Below are 13389 nucleotides of genomic sequence, written 5' to 3' on the forward strand. Positions count from 1 at the left end.
ACAAATAAAAAGTAAGGGAGGGAATAATTGATTACATAATTTATTTATTAGGGTATTCAATTAATTTTTAAGATATGGAAAGGTAAAGATAGTTCCTAACAAAAAACTTAAACTTGGTATTGTGAGTGTTTTATATATTGTTTTTTTAAGAACTTTTTTTATATAACTATACTATAAACACTTTCAACATCTATGTTTTCTGAAAAATTTTAAAAAGGTTAAAACTGGAGTGAATGATTTTATAATGATATGAGGCAAAATAGTTTGCTTGTGTTTTGGTGTTCAATTGTAGTTTCACCAACTAGTTGGAACTGAAAGAGATATTGAGTAGTTAGTACATGATATCAAACTTTGTCTTTTCTTCAACAACAATTATTTTATGTGTTTTATACTGCATTTTAAACTTCTTCTGTCTCATTCTAACATCCCATCCCATAAAAGATGATGCCAATTAGAATAGAAGATGGTCACAAGGAAAATCCATAACCCGGTGAAAGATAAAAACTTAATTTAAGCAGCAGTTGAATAGAACTATTATAATCAAACAAGGCGTACCAAACTAACAAAATACTCACACTCTGAATCTAAAGTACATGGATGAGCACAGAAGATGGAGCATTTTTCACCCAGAGTACTCAGGACTTGGGCTCAAGCTCCTGCTGTAACTTCTGCTCCTGCTATAACTCCTGCTTCTGCTGCGGCTTCTTGACCCATAAGGTGATCTAGAGTATGATCCATCGCTATATTTTCTGACCCTTGGTGAGATTGATCTGAATTATAATAAAAATGGTGAGTACAAACACCTTTACATCACAAATTAAACTAATTACATAAGCTAATGTAATAACAACAAAAAAACCTGTAATGTCTTCTTCGTCTTGGAGGAGGTGAATAGTCTGGACTAGGAGAATAGGTTCGAGGCGATCCCCTGTAATCATATGATCGATCCCTAGAGATTGATCAAATTAAAGAAAAAAGGAATCAAACATGGGGTGGGGTAATAATAAACAAAAGGCCTTTTCATATTGACATGAGAACATGAAAAAAAACCTGTTGTTATATAACACAACATTACAAACAACCAAGTGTCTATTTCCTTACCTCCTCCGTTCCCTTGCCCTCATTTCAGAAGGTTTCTTCCTGTTTTCTTCAGCAAACACTACAGTTAACTCGCGACCAAGAAGAATTTGACCGTCCATGTGGTGTTTTGCATCCGCAGCATCAGCTGGGTCCACATACTGGACAAACCCGAAACCTCTTGGATCCCTGTACCATAAAATTCAAAGTCATCAGATACGCTATAAGCATGGTTTAAAAAGTAAACACACCAGAATTAGAAGGAAGGTGAGTTCATTGCAGATATCCACAAATATGAACCTGACTTCGAAATATCACAAGCCACTCTCAATACTCCATAGAAATTGATAATAAAACACCACACGGATGCTAACCTTGTAGAAGCCAAAAAAATAATTGAGATTGAACTCTCTCCAAGACTTGAACTTCTTCACAATGTATTCAAACTCAACCTTCCAAACCTTCAAGGATACTTACATAACCTTGAACAGAACTCTTATTACTTCTTTCTTCTCTTCAACACAGTACTCTTTTTACTTCTTTCTTCTCTTCAACACAGTACTCTTATTACTTCATTTGTGTCTTCTACTCTTTCAATAAAACAACCAAATTCCCATAAAATAATTGGAATATTAATTGCTACTGAGAAAGAAGTGGCAAAACTAAATACTTATGTAAAAGTCACCACAATTTTCTGAAATCCCAATTAAGGCATAACTCAACATTGAAAGTTTCATAGTAGTTTAATATCACTAGCAATTTATCAAAGTGACCGCTGAGAAATCTTTCAACACATAAGGAGCCATGTTTTAGTCAATGAAAAAACACATACCCAGTATAATAATCTCGAGGCAGGTAAACGTCCTTAACAGGACCAAATTGGCCAAATGGACCATGCAGATCTTCCGCCCTGCAAAATGAATAGAAAAGTCTAGCATTAGAAGCAAACTTGCTCAGAATACTGACAAAATGCGTAACCATTATTTCTTCAAAAAATAAAATAATCCAAAGAATGCATGATTCAGCTTCCCCCCAAAAAACCGTTTTTAATAAAGCTTCATCAGGAAACTGGGAGAAAAAAATGTTCAAATTGTACATAGATGTAGTACAAGAGGCGGAAAAACATTTCCTTCCCAGTCGCCCTTTCCTTTTAGCACCTATGCTTCTTCCATTGCATACAAAAGATAAGCCAAAGTAACATGAATGCAACATGGAGAAAGGCCCAATAACCCTCATCCACATTACACACAATAACAACACTGCAACAGCAGCGATAAATAGAATACTTACTGGAAATGCAAAAATCCTTCATCGACAAACATACCTGCAATCTCTGTGAAGGTTTCGAACCAAAAGACTAGTTGGCAAATCCCTATCACGTCCTCTGTAACGGCCCCTAGGGCTGGGACTGCGCCTTCTTCGGCTATAATGCCTTGGAGGTGAAGGACTGTAACTGTAGCTTCTTCCCCTCATATTTAATGCTATTTCACCTACAACCACAGACGAAAATATAATGAAAACACACCACAACTTGAGTACGCCTTGTGTTTGTTAAAAGGTCTGAATGATGCTTATGTTACTCTTAAGACATAAGACACTAATCTTGCTAATGGAGCCTTTACCCAATATAAATCGTATTTTTTCTCTCATCATCCAACAAGAACGGCACATGATGAATAAAGGTAATGTGATGATGAATAGCAAAGCCTTGTTTAATTCTTCAGATAATCAAGGAAATTGGAAGACGTTTCGCAGCAGAAATGGTAGATCTCAAGGAAGAGGAAAAAACAAGTATCAAAACAATGGTAAACAATGCACACATTGTCATAGATTGAACCATACAGTAGAGGAATGCTACTTCAAGTATGGGTTTCCTCAGTATAAACAGAAAGGTGAAAAAAATGAGAGAGTTACAAACAATGTTGTGATGGATAGGAATATCAACGATGAAGAAGAACAAGAAGACAAGTCTGACTCATAACGGGAATCAGTTTACACAAGGACAGGTATATCAAATTATGAAACTTATCCAAGAAACGAAGAATGACTCTGCGCACAAGGTGAACAATTTTGTGAACAACACTTCAAATGAGAACACTGTGAAAGGTAAGAAAAACGAAAACTCTTGGGTCTTAGATACGGGTGCTACAGATCATGTGAATTTTTCTATAAATAATTTTGTTACTTTTCGCAGAATAGAGCCTATTCATATCAGTTTACCAAATGGTTCGCATGTCATAGCTTACTATGAAGGAACAGTAGTGTTATTTGAATTTTTTTTTCTTATATAACGTAATATATATAACATAATTTGCTTTTAATCTTGTTTTTGTGCAAAAACTGATTAAAAATCATAACTCTCACTATTACTTCTGAGTTTTGTCAGATTCAAAAATGCGGAGTCATTGAAGATGATTGGATGTGCTAGGTTGAATAGAGGACAATATCTTATAGATACACCAAAGCATGAAGTCACTGTCAACACTTCAAGAGAGTTGAAAGATCCAGGCCGAAACACTACAAAGAATATTGGGCACCTCAGACTGGGACATCCGTCTGATAAAATCTTACAGCTTGAGTAACATTTTTCCTTATATTAGTTTCTATAACAACAAACCGTGTGATGTTTGTCATTATGCTAAGCAACACAGACTTTCTTTCACTCATAATAGCACTCGTACTAAACATATATTTGATATGATTCATGTGGATATATGGGGGCCTTTTGGGACTGCTTCTATGCATGGTCACAAGTTTTTTCTTACCATAGTGGATGATCATAGTAGGTTCACTTGGGTTTATCCTATGACAACAAAATCTGAAACTAGGAATGCCTTAAGTAGATTCATTACTCTTATACATAACCAGTTTAATACTGCTATAAAAGTCATACGTTCTAATAATGGAAGTGAGTTTGTATGTGCCACATTGTATGAAAGTTTAGGCATCCTTCATCAAACCAGTTGTTTTGAAACTCCACAACAAAATTCTATTGTTGAGAGGAAGCATCAACACATTTTGAATGTTATGCGTAGTCTTTTATTTTAGTCCAATTTGTCTGTTGTTTTTTGGTCCTATGCTGTGACTTATGCCACACATCTAATAAACAGAATACCTACTGCTGTTCTAGAAAATCATACTCCTTATGATATCTTATATAAAGAACAACCTAATTTTCAAAATTTAAAGGTCTTTGGTTCTTTATGTTTTTGCTTCAAGTTTGCAAAGAAATAGATCTAAGTTAGATCCGAGAGCAAGGTAGTGTATTTTTCTTGGATATAAAATTGGTATGAAAGGTTATGTTGTGTTTGATATTCATAATAAAAAAAAATTTGTTTCAAGAAATGTAAATTTCTATGAATCTGTTTTTCCCTATTCTGAAAATAATGACTGTAACAAAGAAAAAGGTAATCAACAAATAGATGTTTTTTATTTTAATTTTGAACCAATTGATACAAATGAAAGTGATCATATTGATCAACCTGAAGGGGATATTATTGAAGAGTCACATGAAGGGAACGACTAAAGAAGGTCTGGTAGACACATGAAGTCACCCAGCTATCTAAAAGATTATCATTGTCAACTTTCTAGTCACATTGACAGTGAACGTCCAACTCATTCTGGTAATGTCATTCATTCTTTATCTCCATATCTTGATTATGACAATCTTAACTACTAAGCATCTTAACTATGTTTTAGCTATATCATCTAATGAAGAACCACATAATTACAATGAAGCCATAAGAAAACCTGAATGGTGTGAAGCCATGAAAAAGGAAATTCAAGCCTTGGAAGAAAATGAAACATGGATTTTGACCAATCTTCCCCAAGGTAAGCAACCCATTGGGTGTAAATGGGTGTACAAAATTAAATACAATGCCAAAGGTGACATAGAAAGGCACGAGACTAGGCTTGTTGCGAAAGGATATACTCAATGGAAGGAATAAATTATCTTGACACTTTTTCACCTGTGGTCAAACTCACCACTGTAAGAATGCTCCTTGCCATTGCTGCCACACAGAACTAGCACCTGAAACAACTAGATGTAAACAATGCGTTTCTACATGGGGAACTAAATGAGGAAGTTTACATGTTACCTCCACCTGGCATCAAGGTCAAAACTAGACAGGTTTGCAAGCTAGTTAAATCTTTATATGGTTTGAAATAAGCAAGCCGACAATGGTTAGCTAAACTTACTTCTTCTCTTAACAAAATTGGTTTCTCTCAATCTGTATATGATCATTCTTTATTCATAAAAAATTCTGAAAACAGTTTTACTATATTGCTAGTATATGTGGATGACATTATTCTTGCAGGAAAATCTATAGCTGACATTGAACAAGTGACACAGCACCTAGACAAAGTTTTTAAAGTAAAAGACTTGGGCGATTTGAAGTTCTTCCTAGGTCTCGAGATAGCTAGATCTAATAAAGGCATTCATGTTTCGCAAAGAAAATATGCTCTAGACATCATCAATGACGCTGGTCTCCTTGCTGCCAAGCCTTGTGCCACGCCTATGATGAAGGATACAAAAAACATGTTTCAAGAAGGAATTCCCGTAAAGGATGTTACTGCTTATCAAAGACTCATTGGGAGGCTAATATATCTTACAAACACCAGACTCGACATAAGCTATTGCGTTCAGTTTTTAAGTCAATTCCTGCGGGCACCTACTTCAGAACATCACAATGCTGCACACCGACTTCTACGTTACATTAAGGGAACTCCTGGATAAGGGCTTTTCTTCCCTACAAACTCTGATCTCCAGCTTAGAGGTTTTTGCGATTCTGATTGGGCAAGTTGTCCACAAACTAGGCAATCAACAATTGGTTTTTGTGTTTTCCTAGGGTCCTCCTTGATCAGCTAGAAATCCAAGAAGCAATCTACTGTCACGATCATCATCCGAAGCTGAATACCGTGCACTCGCTACTCTAACTTGCGAGATTCAATGGCTGAAATATCTTATCGATGAATTCAAAATAAAAATTCAAATCCCAGCTGTTGTCTACTATGCTAACCAATCAGCAAGGTATATAACTCACAATCCAAACTTCCATAAAAGAACAAAGCATATAGAAATAGATTGTCATGTTGTACGTGAAAAACTACAATCCAAACTCTTTCAGCTGTTGCCAATCTCCTCCATTCATCAAACTGCTGATGTTCTCACAAAACCACTTGACCGTGATGATTTTATTTCTGCAATTTCCAAGCTTGGGTTGATAAACATATACCGCTAAGCTTGAGGGGGAATATTAAGTTATTATTTCTGTTACTCTGTTTCTGTGTAACAGAGTCCTTTATATTGTATTCTTTTTTTTCAGATATAATAATAAAAAACAATTCTCTTCTCTTACTTTTCCACTGCTTGCACTGCTTCCACCGTTTTCTTCCATCAGCTCTCTGTCACAGAAGACTAAGCACACCCAAGAAGGTTGCAGTGGTGTGAGTTATAAGGAACACCCAATAAAATCAATCATAATTATTTTCACCCAATACAGAAATCACTTCTCATCCAAATTTCAAAAGCAGAAGATTCAACCACCTTGAGAACTGCAATTTCCAAAACAACGTTGGAGAAGAACAAGTTCAAAACATAAAAAACCTAATCATTATTAATTTGACCCAGAACCGAAATTACCTTTCACAAATTTCAAAAGATTAGAAAAAAGCAGATCCACTGTCTAGAGAACTGCAATTTCCATAACAATTTTGACAGTCAACAAGTTAAAAACAGGAAAAACTAATCATTATTGATTATCCAAATGTAATTGTTGATTACCAAAAATTAATTCAAAAATATTAGAAAAAAGACAGAGATAACCACAATTTCCAAATCAAGAAGTTCAAAACAGAGAAAATTAAATCATGATAATTTCAATTAGGAATAGAATTAGAAAAAACAAAAGATTCCAGCACCTAGAGACTATATATATTTCTCGAAATTTAATAAACTAGGAATTAGCAATTTTGTCACGAACAATGCAATGCAATGAAACGATAAACAACAAGAATCAGATAAAAAAAACTGAAACAAGAAGAATATGAGAGATTTGAAGTTTACCTGCTTCACAAATGGCGAAACAACGGAATCTGTGTTGTAGAAAGGGGAGAGAGTTTGATTCCCAAACCATAAATTCTTTGACAATATTTGTAACCTGACTCTTCTATATTCGCGAAACTTCTCCCAGTGAAAGGCCTGATCCGGTACATACGAGTGCACGGGTTACCGTGAGGTTCTCAGAATGGGCCTCATTACTTCATTGTTTCTTGACTATTTCTTCATGCACCCCACAATTTATTTTTTCTTGCACCCGATATTCTTTGAAATATCACAATTATTCTTGATAATTTTAGGTGATTTCAGAATAGGAATTGCGTAATCGAAAATAAGGGTTCTATAACACTAAAGATTTTGTTATTGTTGATACAAAGAAGAAGGAGATATAATTTATCATTCAAAATAATGAATAATTTGTTTTTTATTTTGTTATCTTTAGAAGTGTTATAGTAAATATGTTATATAAAATAAGACTAACGTGTATTTACACTTTTTTTCCTTTTTCTTTTATCTATTGAGACATCTTTAAATAAGAAAAAATTAAAATTCTAAATTTCAAAACAAATAATAATTCAATTATAACGATTAACTTTAGCAACCAAGTAACAAGTTATTATCAAGTATTTCATAACTATATCAACTTATATTTCTTTATTGAATTTACTATTTTTTAAAATTTAATTAAATTATAAAATGTGCCTACTAGTACACTTTGTAAGAAACATATGAAAAAGGCATCTTAATTCCTGTCTTAAAAATGTGTCCTATGGAATATATATTTTTTAATCTTTATATTTGTAATAATATTTGTCCATTGGTTACCGGAAATCCTGTTCTCTATTTTCAGTTTTTCAGTTTCTTCCTCAGATCTCATCTTGCACCTACTGAACCGCCCTTGTTCTCACCAACCTCCACGGCAGCTCCGGCAACCACATCTGGTTCCCTCCCTATCTCTTGCTCAGGTCCCTTCTTCATTCTCTCGATCTATTCAAATTTCAACTCAGATCTTCTCATTCCGTACCCATTTTGCGATTCTTCCTATTCATTGGATACCTTTCTCTTTTTTTGGGACAATTTCTTCACTTTACCTCCGTTACTTCATTTGCCCCCATTTGGTTTCCCAGATGCGGTTTATTTTCAAAGATAAACCATTTCACCCCAGTTTTCGTTTTTTTTACGGGGTTTGATGTTTTTAGTTTTGCGAATTGCTTGCGATTCCATGATCCATTATAGATCAGTATTTGCACGGAATCCCGTTTCGTTATCTTCAATGCTAAATTCGAGGAATATTTGTGTAAAATTTAAAACCTTTGGTGGCTGGGTTTTCACTTTTCATCAGCTTGGGAATAGGCTTTTGCCCTAGTATTATGTTTTTGTTGATGGATTTACTATTATGCATAGTGAATTGTGTTTTGAAGTTTGATGGGTTGCTTGCTTGGAAGATGTTATATATTTGTGTATTTGGTATTGAATCTTATGCTTATACTTTTGTTATTCCTTCCTTCGTTGTATTTTATTTGAGATTTTCTTTGCCTTTTCTACATTGGAAGTGACTAGTTAACAGAGGATTTAGTTTAGTATAGTTTAGAATATTAGTTTCACTTGCAAATTGTTGTTTGAAACTAACTGTTTGCATTTTGTGTGTGTTGATAGCAGGAATATGCCTTCTCAGAAGGTTGAAACGGGTCACCAAGACACTGTCCATGATGTTGCCATGGATTACTATGGTAAGAGGCTGGCAACAGCTTCATCAGATCACACAATTAAGATAATTGGAGTGAGCAACACGGCCTCTCAGCATCTAGCAACATTGACTGGTCACCAAGGACCTGTTTGGCAAGTAGTGTGGGCTCACCCAAAGTTTGGTTCTCTGCTTGCATCGTGTTCCTATGATGGCCGTGTCATTATTTGGAAGGAGGGTAACCAAAATGAATGGACTCAAGCTCATGTGTTTGATGAGCACAAATCATCTGTGAATTCTATTGCTTGGGCACCCCACGAGTTGGGTCTCTGCTTGGCTTGTGGCTCATCTGATGGGAATATATCTGTTTTCACTGCAAGAGCAGATGGTGGCTGGGACACTGCAGGGATTGATCAGGCTCACCCAGTTGGTGTCACTTCTGTGTCATGGGCACCATCAATGGCACCTGGTGCCCTTGTTGGTGCAGGGTTGCTTGATCCTGTGCAAAAGCTGTGCTCTGGTGGCTGTGATAATACTGTGAAGGTATGGAAGCTCAACAATGGACTGTGGAAGATGGACTGCTTCCCTGCTCTTCACATGCACACGGATTGGGTTAGAGATGTTGCTTGGGCACCCAATTTAGGGCTACCTAAATCTACTATTTCCAGTGCATCGCAGGATGGTAAAGTGGTTATATGGACCGTGGCAAAAGAGGGTGATCAGTGGGAAGGCAAGGTTTTGAATGATTTCAAGACACCTGTTTGGAGGGTCTCATGGTCACTGACAGGAAACATACTGGCAGTGGCTGAAGGGAACAACAACGTGACATTGTGGAAAGAAGCAGTAGACGGGGAATGGCAACAGGTGACAACAGTGGAGCCTTAGAATGTGATTTGCTGGCCTTGTTTATTACTTTGAAAATGGTTAGAATTTTGTTTTGAAATATAGTTGACATCTTGTTTCCCTGCAAATTATACAGTTGATTGATTGTGCTTCATAGTGCTAGTTCCTTGATGTTTGTGATCCATTGCATATTCTGTGATTGGAAGAATGAAGTTCATTAGTTGGAGTTATTTTGAGATTAGAACAAAGTTTTTCAAGTATATAATAAACTGTTGTATTTAATTTTGTCTGCTCATGATTAATCCTTCACCATGTGTGCATAATATCCTCCTTGAGAATTTGGTTTTTAATCAAGGCTGTGTATGGTACAAGAATGATTTAATCTTAGTAACAGACATAATCCGCAGTGATATAATTAAATTTTGTCATATATCTCTCAAGCAACAAAATCTATATCTGTTGCTTGCTCAAGGTTTAATATGATTGTTTAGGCTTAGATTCTTTGGATTTCTCTATGCAGTAGAAGAAAAATTCCCGTTTCCCGTTTTGTTTTTGTTTAGTTAGATGGTGCAGCATTCACATTAAAAATTGATATGAAAATTTAAGAAATAAGCTTTCAAAGCAAAATTCCATTTAGATTCTCTCCTTAAAATTTTAGGGAAATACTCTCTCCTGTAAAAACGAGTGATGAATTCACATGTTTCAGTTTCATAGAAAAGTAAGTATTACGCATTTTTAACACCATGTTTTGTATAATATGAATATATGATGGTAATTACGAATTCATGTTGGTTTTTACCAAATTTTTAGTGAGTTATATATATATTAGACAATTTTTTAACAAAAAATTAAGATGGATTTCATTTGTTTCTTCTTTTAATTGATATAATCACAGAAATGTGGGTTTCTGTTTATTTATTTTTGAAATTTAAAATAAAAATGATATTATTATAAATAGTTAATTAAAACTACCAATAAATAGAACCAAAATTATTTATAGAATGTAACTTTTCGTGATATGATTGTTGATTTGTAACTAAATATTATTTTGATTGTGTGTCAAATAAAAAAAAACAGTAAATGGTAAACAAACTAATTTTTTTTTATATATATTCTAATAACTATATATTACGTGAGTTTTGATGAATATACATGAAGTATTAAAGTATCAAATAATTTTAGATGGATATAATTTTTCGCAATACTTAAGTGATATAAACTTTCATATTTAAAAAAAAAATACATTTTAAAGAAAGTAATTAAAGATATCATTGGTGTGACTTAATTGTTTGATTCTTTCTCACTCTATGCATCTAAGTAAATTTAAAAAATTTATTTAAAAATTAAATTAGTAGCAATGACTTAATTGTTTGATTTCTTCTCACTTTATATATATAAGTAATTTTTTTTAAAAAAAATTAGAAACTAAATTAGTGGCAATGACTATTGAATAAAAAAACTATAGAGTAAAATCTAGTTTTAATTCCCGTTAATATTTTGAATTTCAGTTTTAGTTTCTTTAAAATAAATTGTATCTCTAATTTTAAACTAGACTGATTATAATTTAAAAGCATTTAAATAGTGTTATTTAAACTACTTTAACATCTAAAAATAGTGTATTTTGAAATTAAAAAACAAAAAAGTAAAATAATATAATTTATTGTATAATATAGTCAGATAACATATTTTAATTACTTTGAGTAAAGTTGACATCGAGCCAAATAGAAGGTCGTATGACACATTGTTAATTGAGAACTAACTTTTGAATTATTAAAATAAAACAAATATATCAGATATTTATGTTTATAATATATTAACTTTTGCTTTAAAGATGTTTTAGGTTGCTACCTTTTATAGATATTTATGCTTTAAATATCATATATTTATGTTTATAATATATTAATTTCCTTTTGTATTTTTATAATTCTTAAAGTATATAAAACCTTTTAGTTCCTATTAGAAATAATGTTTTTTAATAAAGATAGCTCCTAACATTTTATATTTATTATTATTTTTTTATTATGACATAGATACTTTTATATTATATCATTGATTTAAATATTATATTATTTATAATATTTAATTTACTATTTCAAAATTATACTTCAATACATTATTAGTACCTGTAGACTCAAGTCAAGTCATTTTGATGATTACACACTCAAAAATCAATTCCTGTCGCAAGATCTAAACAAGATGTCAATTATTTTTTTATATTTATTATCCAAACAAAAATCACATTTAGTTAAAATCGTTTCTATAAAATCACTCTCATTCAAAATGACTTTTACAAATGCATAACCAAGAATCACAAAACCAATCCACATAATCGTATAAAAATTACATGAAAAAAAAAAATTACATGAGAAATGATATCGGACGACCATCACTCAGTTCATGCCGCCACCTAGGTAATAAAGAGACAGTCACGTCACTACACGTGACCGACCGACCCATAACGTTCAAGTCAAAGGTTGACCATGTTAGCAAGGCTAATCTATGGTTAAGGGTGGCTTAATGCAACCCTAAACACTAACCAACTCTCTTAATCTAACCCAACAGTGAAGGTCCATTAAGGTAATATAAATAGCACGCATTTCAAGGAGAAAGGTACGTCATTATCTACAATACTCTTACACCTGAGCACCGACACCCCCACTAACTTGAGCGTTGGAGTGCCTTTTGCAGGTACCACCCCCGCCTGTGGAGCAGGACGACCGAGAGGAGTGAGGTACACTAGGGAGCTTGACCGTATCAAGGAGCTTGGAGAGTGGCAGGTCGACCGAGGATAGGAGCAGAAGCAATAGTTCTCTAGGTCCCAAACCTGTTCGAGAACAATTGGGCCCACCGTGGAGCCCAGAGAATAGTGTGAAGAAACAACAGTAGATAGATGGTATCGACCCACAGTATGGCAAGCGAGAGAATGTCTGAGGCAACAAAGCGGCAATGATGTTGGCTCTCCAGAAGGAGATGGCGGAGATGAAGAAGGCCCATGAAGAGGCAACCAGGAAGAACGAAGAAGAGATCAAGAACCTCCGAGAGCAGAATAGAGAGATGAAGAAATTGGTAGAAGGGGGACCATCCCTTGTTCCAACCAACCAGGTTGGTAGGTCCTTCACCATGGCTGTCGGCCCCCAGATCGAGAGGGAGCCGAAGAACACAAACCTCACCTTGGAGATGGATGGCGAATCCCACCCCAATAAAACGGTGAATACAACAGGCACCGCTGGCCCTGACAGACGTCATCCTTTCACTGATTTTATCATGGACACCCCCTTACCGGACAAGTGGAAGGGGTTCAACAGAGATCGATACGATGGGATGACCGACCCTGACGAGCACATGGATGCGTACACCACTCACATGAGTCTGTACACGACCGACGACGCGGTCCTATGCCGAGTCTTCCTGACTTCGCTAAAGGGAGGAGCCTTAAGCTGGTTTAACAAGCTCCCCCCGAACTCTGTGGATTGTTTCGAAACTCTGGTGGCCAAGTTCGATGTCCATTTCGCAACAAGCCGACCTCACCACCTAACGTCCATTGCCCTGGTCAGCATCCGCCAGGAGAAGGGAGAGTCCTTGAGAAAGTTCATCGACCGTTTTGGAAAAGTCGCTATGAGCATTCGAAACCTCAGCCCCGAGGTGGCAATGCATCATATGCTGACTGCCCTTCGACCGGGTCCCTTCGCAGACAGCCTGTGCATGCAGCCTGCAACAAGCTTATACG

General features: G+C 35.0%; 2 protein-coding genes across 6 annotated transcripts; one reads left to right on the forward strand and one right to left on the reverse strand.

Moving 5' to 3' along the window:
* Nucleotides 1-483: 483 nt before the first annotated feature.
* LOC137828723 (serine/arginine-rich SC35-like splicing factor SCL33) lies at nucleotides 484-7349 on the reverse strand. 5 transcript variants are annotated; one of them, XM_068635410.1, is made up of 8 exons: nucleotides 7142-7215; nucleotides 6719-6769; nucleotides 6435-6630; nucleotides 2402-2567; nucleotides 1910-1987; nucleotides 1102-1266; nucleotides 860-949; nucleotides 484-770 (listed from the first exon to the last, which is right to left on the reverse strand). In XM_068635410.1, the coding sequence occupies exons 4-8, from the start codon at nucleotides 2548-2550 to the stop codon at nucleotides 623-625; spliced, it is 630 nt and encodes a 209-aa protein (XP_068491511.1). In that variant the 5' UTR covers nucleotides 2551-2567; nucleotides 6435-6630; nucleotides 6719-6769; nucleotides 7142-7215; the 3' UTR covers nucleotides 484-622. The 5 variants fall into 5 exon arrangements, with proteins under 5 accessions (XP_068491511.1, XP_068491510.1, XP_068491512.1 ...); XM_068635409.1 differs by lacking the exon at nucleotides 6719-6769 and having other exon boundaries at nucleotides 6435-6493; nucleotides 7142-7253; XM_068635411.1 differs by lacking the exon at nucleotides 6719-6769 and having other exon boundaries at nucleotides 7142-7220.
* A 514-nt stretch (nucleotides 7350-7863) lies between these two features.
* Nucleotides 7864-9944, forward strand: LOC137828724 (protein transport protein SEC13 homolog B-like). Its single transcript, XM_068635413.1, has 2 exons — nucleotides 7864-8100; nucleotides 8795-9944. Exon 2 carries the CDS (start codon nucleotides 8799-8801, stop codon nucleotides 9702-9704), a length of 906 nt encoding a protein of 301 aa, XP_068491514.1. The 5' UTR covers nucleotides 7864-8100; nucleotides 8795-8798; the 3' UTR covers nucleotides 9705-9944.
* The last annotated feature ends 3445 nt before the right edge of the window (nucleotides 9945-13389 follow it).

Source organism: Phaseolus vulgaris, chromosome 7, assembly GCF_000499845.2.
Source record: "Phaseolus vulgaris cultivar G19833 chromosome 7, P. vulgaris v2.0, whole genome shotgun sequence".
NCBI lineage: Eukaryota > Viridiplantae > Streptophyta > Magnoliopsida > Fabales > Fabaceae > Phaseolus > Phaseolus vulgaris.

Excerpts from the sequence above, each read along its gene's own strand:
- LOC137828723 (XM_068635408.1), bottom strand. The coding sequence starts at position 7,211 with ATGGTTTGGGAATCAAACTCTCTCCCCTTTCTACAACACAGATTCCGT. Across the intron at positions 2,568-7,141 it reads TTTCGCCATTTGTGAAGCAG|GTGAAATAGCATTAAATATG; the intron begins GTAAACTTCAAA and ends CTGTGGTTGTAG. Across the intron at positions 771-859 it reads AGACGAAGAAGACATTACAG|ATCAATCTCACCAAGGGTCA; the intron begins GTTTTTTTGTTG and ends ATTATAATTCAG.
- LOC137828724 (XM_068635413.1), top strand. The coding sequence starts at position 8,799 with ATGCCTTCTCAGAAGGTTGAAACGGGTCACCAAGACACTGTCCATGAT.